The 17,961-nt window shown below is 42.9% G+C and overlaps 1 protein-coding gene across 1 annotated transcript; it reads right to left on the reverse strand.

Annotated features, from left to right (window-relative positions):
- Positions 1-434: 434 nt before the first annotated feature.
- VPS37B (VPS37B subunit of ESCRT-I) lies at positions 435-14,456 on the reverse strand. Its single transcript, XM_032705946.1, has 4 exons — positions 14,297-14,456; positions 6,463-6,634; positions 5,747-5,829; positions 435-4,626 (listed from the first exon to the last, which is right to left on the reverse strand). The coding sequence occupies exons 1-4, from the start codon at positions 14,399-14,401 to the stop codon at positions 4,123-4,125; spliced, it is 864 nt and encodes a 287-aa protein (XP_032561837.1). The 5' UTR covers positions 14,402-14,456; the 3' UTR covers positions 435-4,122.
- Positions 14,457-17,961: the final 3,505 nt, after the last annotated feature.

The raw sequence follows: 17,961 nt of genomic DNA on the forward strand, positions 1-17,961 counted from the left end.
GACTCATATTCCTAAATAACTTTGGTTGACTCATTTCTCCTAACTTGGCTGAAATCTAAGGTTTTCCTCTCTTAACAAATAAAAGCAGCTCTCTCCCTTCCTTCAGCTTTTCCAAGTGAAGATTCTGAACATTCCCACTATTCCAGCTAGCTGTAGGAAATTAAAACAAAACCAAAGAGATTCTAGCTGACAAGACAAGCCACCTACCTCGTTGCCATGATTACAACGTGCAGAACCTTCTCTGAGCACACCCTGGACTCGCTATATCCAGTCACTAAAAACACAGCCAACAGATTTACCATGAATAATTAAAGTCATTTTTATGTTCTACATCCACCTACAACTGTGTTTATGTTGCTACAGAAAAAACACCATTAGGACTGAAAATCATTAATGTAAGTAACTGCACCCTGATTAAATGAAGCCACAACAGGAACAGGGCACCAAGAGATATGCTATTTTATTTAAAATCAGAACACAGTAGATTACAGAAAGACTCATTATGCAAACAAATCCACTGTATGTTTCACAACTTGCTCAGTATTAAACTGCCCCTTTATTAGACAGTCCAGGATCCCACAGAGGAACTGGTGCAGGATGACTCTGCCTCCTCCAAACTCCACGTTTGCCAGGAAGCTCTGTAAGGAATTGTGGGTTGGAGCTCTGTGTCTACATCATGATTCCAGTTTGAGAGGGCAGAGAAGTCCCAAGAGAGGTTGAGACTGAGGTTGTGGAAGTTGGGGCACTAAAGCCATGATGAGCCTGTGCCCAGGTGCCTCCTGGCATCCCACAAAAGCTCCTGTTCTGTCGTCCCTCCAGGGTCAGAGGTGACCTGTCTGGATCAGCTGTGCTGGAACAACCGACTGCACCCTCTCTAGGAGACAGCACTGACACCCACCCGTGAGTCAGGACAGTTCAGTGCTGATCACCAACCAAAGTCTAACCATATAAAACTAGTTATAACTTACAAAACTGCAGACAAACGACTGGCAGAAGTAATGCCACCCAAAGAGAGCATTTCCAATGCTACCAACACTCTAAAGCCGTGTTACACATTGTATTTAAGAGATTTTTCTCCACTCCAATTGCTTTGGGGAAGTATATGCTATTTGTAGCAGACATCAAAAATCCTCATTTTATATATATATATATATATATATATATATATATATAATTTGGCAAGCATCCTGAGCCACCCCCTCTCAAGTCTCAGCTTGCCTATGGCATTTTAATCTCACTATCTTATAAACAGTGCAAATTAGTACAACTCTAAACATCCTAGCCAGAGCAGAATTTATATATTAGCTATAACAGAACAGGAGAAGCTGTTCAAGGGCAACAGGTTGAAAGCACTGACACAGCTCTTGCCCAACTGATCCAGGTTAGTGTTTCAAGTTTGTTGCTGGAAGGATTTAAACAGCTTTCCACAGCCATTTTTCTCCTTTCCCCTTAAACATCACCAGCAGTCAAGTTAATATTTACAGTTTGTGCGCACACACACACACAAATTAATGGCAAAACGTTGTCCATGAGCAGCTGGACTTCAGTTATGAGACTGCAATAACTGAGACACCACATCAGTTACATCACCTACGTTCAAACTTACCCATCAGTGAAGGCAACTAGAAGCTCACAAATAGCAGATACAGCTGGTTTTTTTCTGAAGTATGAGGGTGAGTTTCTTTGTAAAATCAGTGCTCTTGAAGAGCCCTTAAATCAGAGTTAAGCAATGGCCATTCAAATGATAAAAATGCTAATTTCCTAGAATTACAATCACCAGTAGTGATCCTAAGGCACATCAGCCACATGCATATGCAATAATGCATTGTTTTGCTTTCAGACAGAAAAATTGCATTAGCTTTGTCTGTTATTTAGTGTGCACAAGAGTTTGTTTTTAGATAAAGTATCCCTGAAAGGTCATTGTTATCACAAAAGTTACCAAAAGACAGAAGATTCAACAAGTAGTAAAAATATTTTTGGACTACTAATACCAAGAAAGTTCCATACACAAAACGCAGTGCAAATTCACAATACACTTATCCATCACCTCCATCACCTCTGAGGACTTTCAACCCTCAGAAAAAAAGTTGGCACTTGATAAGTGTAAAATATACCTGGTTGTTTTTATGAAATCTTAGTTAAACTGATTTGAGAGTGTTTTTGTGTAGCAGGCTCAAAGTATGAATTTCTGTACTCAGTCATCACTCTGGTAGCCCCCATCCACTTTAATTCTTTCCAGGACACAAACCATTTCTACAGCAGACTTATGTTTAGGATCCAGATACAACAGCTGCCATCCAAATACCAGCACTAAAAGCACAGCAAAATTACTTTGAAACGAGTCATAATTAACCATGCTTATACAAAGCTTCAGTGAGAAAATAATACCAAGTAAAGATATTACACTATTTTTAAAAAAAACACATCCTGTACCATCACTAGATTACAGAAAAAACACACTTAGCAAACAAATCCAATGCACGTTGCTTCACAAAATCCCCCATCTATAAAAACTTGCCAGACTTACACTGGGGAATTGGTTCAGATGCCAATAACACTGACCAACCTTCTGCCCTTTGTCTTCAGAAGGCAAAACAAGTCAAATGATCATATTTTCAGAATCGAGAGCTTCCTGTTATGAGCTTAATTTCAGATTAGTATTTGCTAAGCACCACACTCCAGAGGAAATGATTAAGGGACAGTTCAGGGCCTTATGTAAAGAAAAAAATAAATATTCTATTCTGACTGATGCTGTTTGTAGTACAAACTTCCAAACAATGTAGTGCATTCCAGGACAGTGATACCAAAAGGCTCTGAAATAACCAGGGGCTATGACAGATTCTGGACTGATTGATAACAAATTCACAGACACATTCTGTGCAAACAACAAGTGTTAAGATTTGCCTCCCCCAGTGCTGGATTAAAATACCAGCACACGTCTGCACCTTAGGCTTCGAGAATCACACTGAGAGTGAAATGTGAGCTGTCCTAAAATGCCTCCTCTCCAGTGGCATAAGTCAAGAACAGATCCTGTAAGATGCAAACAGCCACTGTGGAGTTCATAAAGTTTTTCTGGTTTGCCTACTTGCAGAGGAACGATAACTTCAAATTCCAGATGGATACACATGCCCAAAACTGCACAACTAAAGGAAATGGGAAGTTAAAAATAGTTCTGCTAAGTGAGAGACAGAGTTAAGGGATAAAAAGAAATTGGGAGTCTTCTGGCAATTACATGTGAAAATCCAGTATTTGATTAAGAAAATACCCTGCCTAGATTCCTGGAATCACATGATATCAAAAGCTAAGCACCTGTGTAAAAAAATCACTTGTGTATCCAAGGTGTGGAAAAGGAGAAAAAAACAACTGTAAGAAAAAGTCTTAACAGGCAAGGAAATAAAACTGCCTGGTAAAGTGTCTATAAAACTCTAAACTGGCTCTACAAACAGTTTAGTTTAATTTCAAGAGACCAGGACTTTGAGGGTATCGAGCTGTTCAGGAGTGGAAGGAGTGCCTACTTTGATTACAAGAACTCTAAGGTAACAACTGAAATGCAGAAATGAAACTCTTGTAGTTTTCCCTGCCTAAAAACCACCCACCGTGTTCTGACAAGAGTTGCAGCTCAGTGAGCTCTGAGAACGTTGTGCACCTGGCCCTGAATGCAAAAGGATGTCAAGGAGACCCAGTGCACGCCCCTTGCCCAGCGGATATGGGCACCAACAGAGAATTCCTTAGAGACACAAACAGCTCCCATTTGCCACACATACATCCAGCTGTGATGGGAACACACCAGAGCAGAAGAGGATGCTGATTTACCATCACTAAAGAATTCAGAGCGTGACTCGGTTGGTAAGGTCAGGAAACCCACCACAGGCGGCTTTTCCCCATTCGATGGATTTATAAAATTTAGACCCTCTCACCTTCCCAGGAAAACCTTGTCATCACTGACCTTTGAACACAGACATCATCACATTTACCAAAGCAATCGCAAACCTCTGTGCCACAGCTCGGCCTTTGTACTCCATTGTGCAAAGAACAGAGGCTTCCCATTGCTACAGCAAGTCTCTGATGGGGGGGGAAAGGAAATAGAAGCACCAATACAATAAGTCAGGCGCACCGGAATATTTACTGGAGGATAAAGCCAGGATGTGGCGGAACGCGAGGCGGTCTTTGGGGAAGAGCTGGAGGATACTGTGGTACAAACTGAGATGGGTATCCTGGCTGTGGCATTTGACTTGTGGGCTGAACATCCCCTGGGCGAGGCGGGAGAGGCGGGTACGGAGCACCTGGATAAGAAAGAGCTGGTCCTGAGCTCATGGCTGCGGTAAACGGAGTAGGGAAGCGTCCTGCTGGGACTGAGGAGGGTGGGGGGGGTGGTATCCGTCGGGGCACAACGGAAGGAGGAGTGTTTGCATCCGGCTTGTAGGAATCTTGAGGTGCTGGTGTTGCCTCGGGTGCTCTGGGCTGAGCTGGAGGCTGAACCTGAGGAAGTCTCTGTCCCTTCAGCACCATTTCTTGGAGCTTCTCAATCTTCACCCGGCGCAGGTGAGCCAGTTTCCTCTTGCTCTGGTACTCATCAATGAAGGAATCCAGTGGTATTTCACCATCAAGGAATTTTTCTGCCATGTTCTGTCAAATACAGAACAATCTCTTAGAAAACAGAGCACTGCAACAGAATCTAAATGGCTCACATCCTAAAAATAGCAGCGTTTTGCCTGTGATTTTCCAGCTGGCATATGGAAGATGACTGGCATACTAAGAATTCTGAGCAGAACTTTGAGTTCGTTATTACTCAGAAGCACTGGGAGTTAAATATCACTTTTGCATAAATTTATACCGAAGTAACAGCAGTAAAAACATCTGAATCTCACTGTGAGCATTCCCTCATCATCAGAGATGGGAACGAAGCAAGGCCAACAGCTTTCCAGATTGCCAGCTAAGCTGAATTACAGCTCAGTGCTGCTTCAGTGCCAACAGAAACACTGAGAACTCTGTGAGGCTCAGCACAGAGAGGTAGATTATTGCTAAGTCAGGTTTAATACTCACCCTTACTTGTGGCTTTGAGTAAATGATGTTTAATAATTGAGAGGTGAACAAACATATAATTACAAAATCCAACCTGTCCTGGGAATGTCTTTTCGTGATCACAACTCAAGGCTAATAAACAGATTTTTCCCCCTGATATGGTTATAGAAAATGCCTGCAGGCAAATCAGCAAGCAAAGCCAAGCACTCCCATTATTCTGAAGTTAGACCACCCTTCAAGCACTGGTATCACAGCAAGTGGTGACCACTGGCACCTGCACAGACGTGCAGAAATCCTAATGGAATATTTCATCCGAAACGCTGCAAAAAAAACAGTGCAGGCACAGTTTTTTATTAGGCTGCTAATTGACATTTATAATGAACTAATACAGATACCAGGCAAACACCATTAAAAGAGATTCCATTTGTATGCATGATGAGTTTGGAGGCAAAGCCAAGGAACTAAGAGAGTTTGGCTTTCTTTTCTAAAAGGGAGCATCTTCTCTCTCAAACTTCAAAGATGCTAAAAGTAAAAAATCACTCTGATAAAAAAAAAAAAATCACTGGAACTGAATGGCTGCTCACTGAAGTTCAAAACAAAGACCAGACCATATTCTTATAAATATCCCTTAGTGTACACCATGTTAAACTCTGCACTGCAGGAATGGACTCTGGGAGGTTCAGTTATGGGTGTAAGTGGCAGAACTGGAGTGTTCTGTCATTACCTCTGTGTCTTCCTCAATCTTTGCCCCCTCGGTCTGCAGCAGAGCCAGTAGGGTCTCCAGGGAAGCATTGCTGGATTGTCTGTCTGTAATGGCATGGAAAGAACAGAAAATGACAGCTGGCTCTAAGTGTCTTATAACTACAGCCCCAGACAGCACAACAATCTCTGAGGCACATATGTACAAGCAGCAGGCTCCTTGTTCTAGACAGGGTGTTCTACAGTAAGAGACAGAGTAAGAATATTGTCAGAATATTGTCAGAGTGCTAAAAGCTGACATTTAATTACAATGATACATTTATAATATTGAAAGCCAAAGCACTTCAGCAAGTGCAGAATCAGATATGCAATACTTCATGATTCAGTATGAACTGAAAGGTCAATGCAATATTCTGTTTGATTTACGATTAGTCACTGAAAATTCAACTTGTGTTTTTAGCAAGGTAAATGAATCTAATCATTAGGGAAGAGCAGGTCAAGAACAGGTAGGTAACCACACAGTAACAGAAAGAATCCACAGTATCTGTCATCAGGTGTAACAGACAATTAATAAATCATAACAAATGTGATCTAGTTCAGAACTACACGAGAGTGACATTTCACTTTGTACCCTAATTCACACAGATAAAAACGAGACACCAAAAACCAAACAACAAACAGGCAACAGATTTACATTCACTTAGGAAACAGCAAATCGTAATTGTCAACAGCAAGTGTTACCTAGTTTTGTTTTCTTTATCTGGTATGCTTCAAAAAGAACTTGCAGCTCTTGATATTTTTCAGTCAAATTTGATTTCAAAGACTCCAACTTTGGCTGGTACAGGAGATTTCCTTCTGCCAGACTGCGGTTGCTGGCGAGAGTCATGTCCTTGCTGTGTTGAACATTTTGGGCCTGGAAAGAAATAAATATTTTAAGAAGTGCCTGAAATAACAGTGAATTTATTAAGCAGGACAATATAAAAATTTGAAAACTTTTAAATAAAAAACAAAAGTAAAAATTAGCGCTGTGGTATTGAACCTGCAAATGATGACCAAATGATGAACACTGACAGATAAAGCAACAGTTGCTCTCTGAAAAGGTCTGAATTCCAGCAGTGAGATGCAATGACTGCAGCAGAATGTCACCCCTTATCTTGTTAACATGCAAATAACAAAGACTGCATCGTTACTGTTCCTTCTCCAGAATATTCTTCCCCCAACTGTGTTGACCCAATCCTGGATTAATGCCAAAATCTTCTTTTTTTTGGTTTATTCCTTCTGCTTAACATTTCCTAGTCTTAAGACATTATTCTTAAAGAACAACTGACAATTGTCACAAGTTCAGGATTCAGCCAGATTCCCGTTTGCTCACACTCACACAGGCACAGGATTTTATCAAGACATTCTTCAGGAGCTTTGGGAAAGCTGAGTGTTTGGGGAACTCTGTCCCCGGTGTCACATTTGATTCATTAAAATATTCAGACATCAAAAGGGAAAGAAACCAAAAACCAAGGGATCTGATTTCAGATTTTCAGTCTGAATCAACAAGTGGAACAGTCTTCCCATGGCGTAACATAACTCTATTAAGCTGCCTTCAAAAACCAACAAAATTTCTGGTACCCTTTTTGTGACCTCCTCCATCAATACGTCCCTTCCAGCCCACCTTATCCCTGTTTAGCTCCAACAGATCCCATTTACAGACCTTGCACATCAGTCAGTGCAAACACGAGGGGCTTTCTCCTTCCACACTCCTGGGTGGATACAGAGCCACACCTCAGAAACAGGAAAAGAGGAAACCCAAATGAGCCGTTTAAAAGCCCCAGAAAAGGACAGGATCAAAATTCAGGTGTTTTTCCAAGCATAGCAACTCTCTTTGAAAACAATTACTTCCTTTTGAAATATTTACACACTACTTTAACTTGCTAAATTCAAAATTGGCTCAGTGTTACTTAAACACACCTTTGCCCCCAGATACTGCTCTTCAAATACCCAAGTTTTACTCTCTTTCACCCTGTTTTTGCCAAACCACCTTAAAAAAATCAAGGCAAGGATAATGTTAAGTCCTAAATTCTACAGCAACCAAAATTCTACTCTAAATTGTGAAAATCAGAAATTATTCTCTCGATATTGTTTTGTCTTCTAAAGGTTCTCACATCGAGCCTAAATAAACTTCCAGTCCTATGCTCATGTTCAATTTAAACCCTCTCCAAGAATCAAAGGAAAATCCCCTCTTCTTACTTTTGAATCCAATGCAAAATAATTTAAATTAAACTGGTTTCCATTTGTTTATTCTCATATGATCCAATCCTGATAAGACTGTTGCTTTCGGAAAGCTGAAAAATTTACATTTTTTCAAACAATTATGAAGAGAATTAAAACATACAGGATTGAACAGCTTAATGACTGGCATCCAGCTTCTTCCCAAACACCTGTCACCACCACTGCCAGCCAAGGAAGACTGTGTGCAAAAAGACTCATGGTTTCTGGTGCCTTTTTCACCATTTTAATGAGTTCACTACTTCCTCCCAGTGACTCCAGTTTGCTCTGGTGGTTGTATTTTCACTGCTTGCAAGGCTGATAATCCTCATTTCAAAGGTGCAGAGTCAGTGTGGGAAGAAGACCAGTTTAATGAGTGAACTTTGATCTCTCTTTTAGGATGAAGAAGACAAACATTTACTCAGGAGAGAAAAAAGCCACTGCACACAAACCTATAAACCTTTCAAGGGCACAAATCCCAGGAAAAGGAAGCTTCTACTGAAATCATACACAGTAAAAAGGAGAAGGAGGGCCTGCTGTCTCCTCAAAATGTCTCTCAACAGGACTAGAGAGGAGCAGGAAGAAAATGCCTTATGTTCTATAATGATTTGCTGAATAACTTTATTTTTAAATCATTTCAAATTGTAAAGATGAATAAATATCAGTATGACATAATGTATCTGACTTGTATAAACAAGGAAAATATGACTAATATGACCTACCTCCATCTAAGGCAGAGTGACATCCTGTCCTGTCCTTTGCATCTGGGATCTAGTAATTATGTACTAGTGTAAACTTTAGCAAAAGCCTTAAAAATACTTGTTTTAAACTAAAAGAAGTTATTCATAATTGCACTTTAAGTTATAGTGCTTGAAATGACACAGGATTTAATGACTCAACTTTTTCCATATTTCAGCAGTTCTAAGAAGGGCACTTTTTTTTTTAACAGGAGTTGAACAAAACCACTATTGACATTTAATAATGAATTCAAGTGTCACTCCTGAAGTCTTCACTTCCAGCATTAGTCTGTGTCAAATGTCTTCTAACAATGGACACTTGGAGAAATGAGAAACTCAAATCTTACCCAAAACCATGAGAAGAACCAGTTTCTCAAACACAAAGTAAACTTAGGAATGATGCTTAATGAAACTTGAGGAGCTGGTGAAGACTCATCCACCTGTTCAGAACATTTAAATATTTCACATCTCTGAAAGAATTTTGAAGTCTGTGGGATAAGTGAGTTCTATTTCACAGCAAACAGAACAGATATAATCCCACAGCAAAGCAACTTGAACACAGTCAGGATTCTACAAACCAGAATAATCTCTGGCACTGATGTTAAGGTCTGTGTAGGAAGCTTTCCAGCATCTGTTCCCCTGCATTTGGAAGTTAATTCAAGGAATCAGAAAGCAAATACTGTAAAATTTGCCTAAAGAGCACTGTAGAAAAACTTTCAAGAAATGATGACTAATTTAAAACAAACCAAAAATAAAACAGTTGCAAAATCATCCAAGGGCCAAAGCCACAGTACAGCATGAACAGTCTATTAAGATTATCAGTGCTGCACAAAGCAGGCTTTCAGCATCCCTTCACAGCTTCCCACAAGCCTAAGACAAAAGCTGAGGAAGGAGTAAATCCAAAAGATGTTATTTTGCTGTCAGATGTGCCCCATGACAAAAATGTGTGTTAGCAGGGAACTGCTCCTGCACTGGATGTTCACCTGCACGCTGGCAGTGCAAGGAAAAAAGTTATTAAGAGAAATCAGCCAGGAGCATGGGACTCCAGCAGAATTCCTAGTAAGACTCTTGAGGTCATGAGCACTTCACTGGCAGGAAACATTAATCTGAAACCAGATGAGAAATACCAGTCAGAATCACGAGACACAATGAGACAGGACAATATTAAAGAGAAGATACACTTTTCTTTTTTTAACTGCTAAGCTCTCACTATGAATTCTGAATGGGACAAATGGGGCAACAATACTGAGCTGATTGTAACAGGATTTTCATGGCACAAGGATGGCTCACCACTGAGCAGAGAACTCAAACCCAACTGCACGCTGCAAGAAAATGAAGCCATGGACACACAGAGGTTATAAAAGACAAAAATCATGGTTTATGCAGGACTTCAAAACTTAAGCTGCTTAAAAAATGAGTTTCTTTCACAGAAGTAATTTGAATAATTTTACTCAAGGATTTATTTAATAAGCACTTTCAAGAACAGGCAGCAGCAACTTCTTTGGGCACTGAGATTCTACTACTTCCATCAGCTGCAGCCTTGTTTCATCTCACTTTTAGAAAAGGAAGATAAATGATGGGTAAAATTAAAGCAGAACTAGTACCAGCTTAGCAACATTTGTACTATAAACGTTTATCATTTACACCAAAATAATGGTTTGCAGTAACAATTATTTGTGTAAAATGCTGAGAAAGGTCACCCCAGTTCACCCAAAAGCACATTCCCAGAACTGAGTCCTGGGACACTGAGCAACTGCAATCCCAACTACAATCCCACAAAGTCCAGCAAGTGCTGCTATAATTATAAGCTTCCTCAGCCAGTAACACAGCGAGGAGTCTCTTGGTACCTTCGAGAAAAAGTCTCTTAAGGAGCTATAAATAAAAGCAGCTTTGTGTGGCACTGTTTTAATTGCTTTATACACAGGACACATCCACGTTAGGTTTAGGTTTCTCTAACCTTTATCATTCCCACATTCTCTTTCACTTACACATACTCGTAACTTAGGAATGAAATACGCAGTCACACTGCAGGAGTAGAAGGATGCACATTTGGAGTGTCAAATTAACCCCTGAAACAGGAGCTGACAGGTGCAGAGTAGGAGAAGAGAGACTTCTTTTACAGAAGAAGATTTAACAGTGCTTTTTCATCATGGACTGGTGAATAACACACCCCCTACCAACATGTGTTCTGCAATAAATATTAAAACATGTTGTAAAGTAATTAGATTGGTTAATTTTAGCTCTTCTGAGCGCTTAAGTGTTAGCTTTAAAGAATGACAAAATGAAGCTTAGAGGGTAAGTTGCAGTTCCTAAACATTTCTTGCAGAGGGAACAGACACCCAGCCCTGCAATTTGCACTCATCAGACACAGGCAGATTACTCATTTGATGCTCAGCTGGAAAAGAAAAATCCATAGTTGTCACCAAAACTAATTCCTAACTTTGCAACTAAATTTCATGTTTGGCCAACAAGAACATAACCACTGGCACAATGTGGTTTTAGGACAGGAGTGGGAATCCAAGAAATCTGGGCACGAATACACAGAGTTTAACTTGGACTTTCTGCCCTGCCTGATCTTTTCAATCAGTTTTTGAGAAAAGGTCTATGCTCAAAAATCCCTTCTGTGCTTGCCAGTGTACTCTGAAATTCTGGAACGAGAGGAAGGCTGACTTCTTGATTTCATATCATTAAGGTATTGAAGAGTGAACAATTTTTGGCAGTGGAACCCCAGCAGTCAGTAACACAATGCTGCACTGTTACAAAAAGGGATGCTCCAGGAGATAAAAAAATAACTTGTTTTTCACAGAGAAATTCACCAATTTACCACCAGTGTCAGGTCACAAATTCTCTCAACCTTGCTTTTTAGAGTTTTCACATTGACATTCACTTTTATAAACAAAGTACTTTTATGACCCTGCCTGGCAGGGGGTTTGGAACTAAATGATCTTTCAGGTCCCTTCCAACCCAAACTGTGATTCTCTATCTCATGAAGATGAATACTGCAGATGTACTACAGAGATTACCCTGAAAGGGTTATAAAAAAAAAAAAGCCCTCCTCAGTTTTAAAAGACTGGGAGTACCAGACAACTGGCTTCCTTCCTCTTTCTAACAGACAAGATGCTTGTTGTTCAAGCACTAAAAGCCCAGAGGCTGCAAAACCAACATCAGAGGCAGGAAAAGCAGCAGCTTAGCTCTGAAGCCACAGTGTCACACACCTGAGGACACAGGTGCAGGGCACTGCACGTGCACATCACCCTAGAAATGGGAATGTCCGAGTGGGCACACACAGATACAGATACACACACACAAATCCTGCTCAAATGCCACACAGGAATACATTCCCTTTAAGGCTGGAAGTGCCTATTTTTAGCTATTAGCAAGAAAGCTGAGTGGTTTTCCAAATCCTCCTCTTTGTGAACAAAACATTGGGGTTTGAGCTGGGTTTCCCCTGCAACGAGGAGAACAAAGGTTTTTTTCAATTATGGAATAATCAGCTTTAGCCAACTTCACCACTAAAAATACAAGTGACCTCATAGAAGTGACTCAGGAATCGTGATTTAATTGGCATGTCACAGTAAAATTAGGAATTTAAGGACTCTGGAATAACCCTACAACACAGATACATAGGGACTGACAGCCAAGGAGCAGTGAAGTCACCATGGTTCCTCCTTAATGCTCAGGATTTCCCTCTCTCCCTCTTCCTGCCACAGTGAAAAATCAGGTCTCAGCAGCACAAACTCAGGCACTAAACAATTCAGTGAAGGCAAGAACAGAATGAGGAAGAAATATTCAAGCATGGCCAATTCTTTCCAAGGTGAGTAAACACATTTCTAGTTGAACATACTCCAGTAAAAGCCTCCACATCCAATAAAAGAGGATTATGCCAGACAGCAGCACAGCCATATTTCCACACTTGCCTGAGCACCTCCAAACCCCACACTCTCCAAACACCACAAAATATTCCCTGGGGGCCCAGAGAACTTTACTCTACAATTTAGAGCCCTTCTGATGCCAACCAAAGAGGAAAACCGGAGGGTCAAACTGAGAATATGGGCTGGTTGTGCCCATGTGTGAGAGAGGATCTTTCCTACTGAGGTCATGAGGTTTTCTGTCACTTCTTACCTACAGTCTTCAGTGCACATAGACAAATAAATAATAAAAAAGAGTCCACTGAGCCAGGCTTTGTGCTCCTATCCCTTGTCAGAGGTCACACTGAAACCAGCAGTGCTGCCCCCGTTTATATCTTTACAAACTTAAGCCCATTATAACCCACTGGTTCTCCTTAAATAGTTTTTATAGAGCAGGGTTCTCCTGCCCCCAGCAAAACACAGGGCCTCCGAGGTCTCTGCATGTTTTACTCACCACAGCAGTGCCTGTTTCTTCCAAGTTCTCAGAATATAAACTATTCTGCCTGGCCCCCTCTCACAAATCTATTGACACAAGGTTCAAAATATAAATTGTTGCATAATACAGTCAGTAAATTCCCCAGGACACCTCGTTAACTTGGCCTCAGCCTTCACTAGGCCTCTCCATCTGCAATACCTTGACAATTTGGCTTGAGGGGATCCAGAACAACTTCCTCAGAAGCACCAAAAGGAATCTTAGTTTGAGGGAACACAATTATAACTGATTTTACTTAATAAACTAAGCTTCTTTCTCAAGAACACATTGCCCCCCCTTTTTTTTTTCCCTGGGGCTTTTGTCCTCAAATTTTAACCAACAAAACCAATAAATACAAGACCCAGAGAAGCACAGCACATTTGTTTCTTTTAAAGTTTTCATAGAAATGGTTTCATCTTCTTTGCTGTTAGCTGACCACACAGAGAGAGCCTTTCAGGCACATCTGTGGCCAAATAAACCCAGAAGAGTCTCCTATCACAACTGCAACACTGGCACACAGGAAAAACTCGTTAAAGACAACCACAGCGGGGGGAAGAAAACAGGCTTCTATTCTGAGAAGGACAGATTCAAAAGCACGACTTAGAGTCAGATACACTGACAAAGGGACTTCGACCTGTGCAAAAGGCAAAGCAAGGAGGAGAAAAGCCCGGGGCACACAGAAACCTCTTTCACATTGCTTTGAATTCACCCTGACAAAACCCAAGGCGCAAAACCAGGGCTGTACGGATGGGAAAGCTGAGCCCATCTCCGGCCCTGAATAATTAATTTAATTCAGCGTTTTCAGCCTGGGGAGCACCCACACCCCTCCTCTGGCACCCGGGGGGCACCGATCGCCTCACGGCGGGGTAGGGAACAAAAGGCCGGCAGGGAAAAAGGGGCCGGCAGGGAAAGGGGAGGCAGGGAAGGGAAGGGGCCGGCAGGGAAGGGAGAGGCAGGGAAAGGGGAGGCAGGGAAAGGGGAGGCAGGGAAAGGGGAGGCAGGGAAGGGGGAGGCAAGGAAGGGGCCGGCAGCGCTTCCCGCAGCTCCGGGGGCTCCTCACGCACCCGGCAGCTCCGGGAGCGGGGAGTCATTTACCAGCCTCCAAACACCGAGCGGTCCCGGGGCCCCGGCGGGCTGAGGGGGTGACCCGGGGAGAGGCCGCGGCCGGGGGGTTTATGAGGCAGCCCCTCACAGCCCCTCACCTCTTCCATCTCGCGGGCCATGTCCTGCAGCTGCTCCTCGTCGTCCAGCAGCGCGCTGAGCTCCTGCAGGCTCAGCGCCTCCAGGCGCCGCACGTCCAGCGCCATCGCGGCCCCGATCCCTCCCCGCTCCCTCTCCCGATCCCGATCCCGGCCCCGCTCCCGCCTCACACCGGAAGTGCCGCCGCGCTCTCGCCCCGGCCCCGCGGGCACCGCCCTCAGCGCCCCCTGCTGGGGGGGCGGGGCGGACCGCGGGGGGCGGGCGGGGGGACGGAACCAAAGGGGGCCCGGGGTGGAAACGGGGAGTCCCCGTGAGGGGTGTGTGGGGTGAAGCTCCTGTTGGGGGGGTCTGGGTTTCTGGGGCGAAGCCCCGCCAAGGGCACAGCGCAGCCCCTGGGGGCAAAGCCGGGCAGAGCCCCGCACAGAGCGAGCTTTGTGCGCCGCCTCATGTGATGAGCTCGAGGTGCTTGGAGTCCCGAGGGATCGCAGGGTCACGGTTAGGTTGGGAAAGACCTCTGAGATCATCGAGTCCAACCTGTGACCGATCCCCATCTTGTCAACGAGACCACGGCACTAACTGCTTTGTCCAGTCTTTCCATAAACACTTCCAGGGACAGTGACTCCACCACCTCCCTGGGCTGCCTATTCCAATACCTATTTGGATATTTCTTTCCATGAAGAAATTCCTCCTGATGTCCAACCTAAACCTCCCCTGACACAATTTGAGGCCGTTTCCTCTTGTCCTGTCCCTTGTTCCCTGGGAGCAGAGCCCAATCCCCACCTGGCTCCCCGCTCCTGTCAGGGAGTCCAGAGAGAGAGAAGGTCCCCCCTGAGCCTCCTTTTCTCCAGGCTGAGCCTCCCCAGCTCCTTCAGCCATTCCTGCTGCTCCAGACCCTTCCCCAGCTCCATTCCCTTCTTTGGACTCACTCCAGCACCTCAATGTCCTCCCTGAAGCGAGTGGCCCAGAACCGGACACAGCACTCAAGGATGGCGGGTGTTGGACATCACCATCCCCACCATTCCCAGTGCTCCTGCCTGGAAGTGTTGTAAGCACTCTTGTCCTCCCTTTGTTCGAAACTCCACAGCTGTAAATTCGGAAGGAAAATCAGTAGAATTATTTAACTTGCATTTCCTTACCAGTTTGGGGCTTGGCTTGAGTACATCTCAATAGGGTGATTGCGTTATTGTTCTCAAGCCTAGGCTGAATTGCTATTTAGGTTAAAAATAGCTTAAAATCTTATATTGCCAAGTTTTGGTGCTAGGTCGTTTTGCCTGCATTAAGCACTTTCTTCTTCAAGAGCAAAGGCCAATAAATAATCTGTCAAAGATGTATTTCATGGTGAATTTAAATGCTTTTCAAATGTAATGTAGCAAAAACTGCACCAATTAAAACATCATACATTTTGTTCTTCTGATTTATATCAGTCAAGTCACCAGCTCTGTAGTAGGCACTGTGTGGTAACCCTGAGGACCAGCAGCTCCCCAATTACTACTACTGTTAGCAGAGCTGATAAAGACAATTATGCCTGAAAACAATTAATTGTGTTAACAGAGCCTAAGTTATATGCATCAGTGGCAGACACCACCTTCCTGGCCTGCTTTTGTACCTACGTGGGTGTGGGTGTGCTCATTTCCGTGTGTGTAACACCACAGAGAGCCAGAATGAGCACATGAGCCAAGGTAGCAGGGTACAGAATGGATATTTGGAGTGGATATTTTGATCTAACTAGAAAAAAAAAGCCATATAGTGACTGAATCCATCACTGATGCAATGATGTTGCAATCACATTCAGGAAGGGGCCCAGCAGTTCCTGGCAGGACAGAGTAATAATGTGACAGCTTTATGGCTGTTCTTTTGTCCTATAACTAAACTCGGCTCCCCGCACCTCTCCCCCCACCCCAGAAGCCCTCTTTGTCATTATTATCCACAGGTAATAACGGCCAACAAGGTGACCCTGCTAGAGGAAGCCTTCCAGGCCTTCTGGCTGCTCACTCTACAGCCCTGATGCAAACAGAGTGTACTCAGAAGGATGTAAGAGCACAGTTTGTGCAGCAGGAAGCTGAGCTGAGCTTGCTGAGGGTGGGGAGAAGGTGATTAGAGATACGAGCATGCGTTCACTCATCCACCTGAACACACCTGCCTGTTGCAGGTATGTGCTGTGCTCCAGGTGAGTCAGCAGCTGTGCCCTCAGGCAGTGACATGGCTTTGCACAGTCACTACAGCCTGACCTGCTTATTTAAAACCAGTAGATAGTCACCCTGCCAACATGATACCACATACCCCGTATTTGCACATGCCCAGCAAACAGACAGAGTCACAGTTTTGTGTTAAACCTGTTGTAAATCTGTACATGCAAACACACATTTAGATACTCACACAAACAGAGGAATTAGTTGAGGGATTAAAAGAAGTCCTTTCTTCCCAGGAACGTTAATGATTTGAACTTCATACCATAGCTAAATAAATGGTTTGGGGGGAGTGTGGTTTAGAAGAGTCTGACTCAGCTTCGTGTTGTAAATCTAGTTTTACCACTGCCTTGCTGTGTGATCCTGAGTGGAGCTCTCAGCTTCTCTCAACCATGGTGCCTTTTGCTTAAAAAGAGGAATAATAACTGCTCAGTTGCAGGTGAGAGTGGAGAGGAAAAGTTCACACTGAACACATAGAGCTGTTGTGAGTGAGAATCTCTGGTGGAGGGCACTACAGAGTGATAATAATTGTATTGTCAATATGCTGTTGGAAAAGATGGTTTAGAGTCACCTAAGGAGCTTTTCTTTAAATAATTTTTGCTAATGTTGCATAGAGTTGGTGGAAGTTTACTGCTCTGGACATCAAAGACTGGATTATTTGAATTAGCCAATGCTAATCTGTATTAAAATTAGAAACTCCATAATGCAGAACAACGAAGTTCTCCCAAAATGCACTGGAAGAACATAACTCATTTGTGCTCAAGTACAACATACATTGAAAATCCCACTTCTTCCTGTGTAGATAATTTGGGTTCTGGGGATTTTGGAGAGGAGTCTACATTAAAATCCTGGTCTGCTTTCAAGGACTTTGATCAGCAACCGCATGTGATTGAGTTCTCCAGTTGTCTAGAAAAGGAGCTGAGGTTGAGCCAAGATAGGGTTCAGCTGCTTTTGTATAATTATATTTTCTATTTGGACAGATAGGAGAGTGCCTTCCCATTCCCCAGTCTTCATGAAACATAAAGGTTTTGTGACAGCACATCACTTGGACAGAATATGAAGGATTGCAGATTTAAAGCAGGATTTTGGACTACAGGGATTATCAAATATTGCAGTGCTGCAGGCTGAGATTTATCATCTCCCCAGCCCTAGTTCCTATTTGCCTTTGCTGAAATTCTTTTGAAGGGTGACAGCATTCAAGAACATTAAAATTGTAAGCAGACAAAGTACAGAAGTCAAGATTTCTTATTACAGGAGAAATTGAATAAAAAAATTGGGAAGATTACAGTGGAAACCATGTCATGGTGAATAAGGACTCAGGCTTCAGTCTTGGGGAGAACTAGCATCCAGACTAGTTTAAATAGGATGTTAGATTTTTTTTTCCTATTTAAACTTGCTCTTGGATTTCCTTCTGTTACCTCATATCCTTTTATGGTCAGTAGCACTGTACTCATGCATATTTATTAGATTCAGACATATTT

This window comes from Chiroxiphia lanceolata, chromosome 18 (genome assembly GCF_009829145.1).
Source record: "Chiroxiphia lanceolata isolate bChiLan1 chromosome 18, bChiLan1.pri, whole genome shotgun sequence".
NCBI lineage: Eukaryota > Metazoa > Chordata > Aves > Passeriformes > Pipridae > Chiroxiphia > Chiroxiphia lanceolata.

Excerpts from the sequence above, each read along its gene's own strand:
- VPS37B (XM_032705946.1), bottom strand. The coding sequence starts at position 14,401 with ATGGCGCTGGACGTGCGGCGCCTGGAGGCGCTGAGCCTGCAGGAGCTC. Across the intron at positions 6,635-14,296 it reads TGGCCCGCGAGATGGAAGAG|GCCCAAAATGTTCAACACAG; the intron begins GTGAGGGGCTGT and ends ATTTCTTTCCAG. Across the intron at positions 5,830-6,462 it reads GATAAAGAAAACAAAACTAG|ACAGACAATCCAGCAATGCT; the intron begins GTAACACTTGCT and ends ATGCCATTACAG.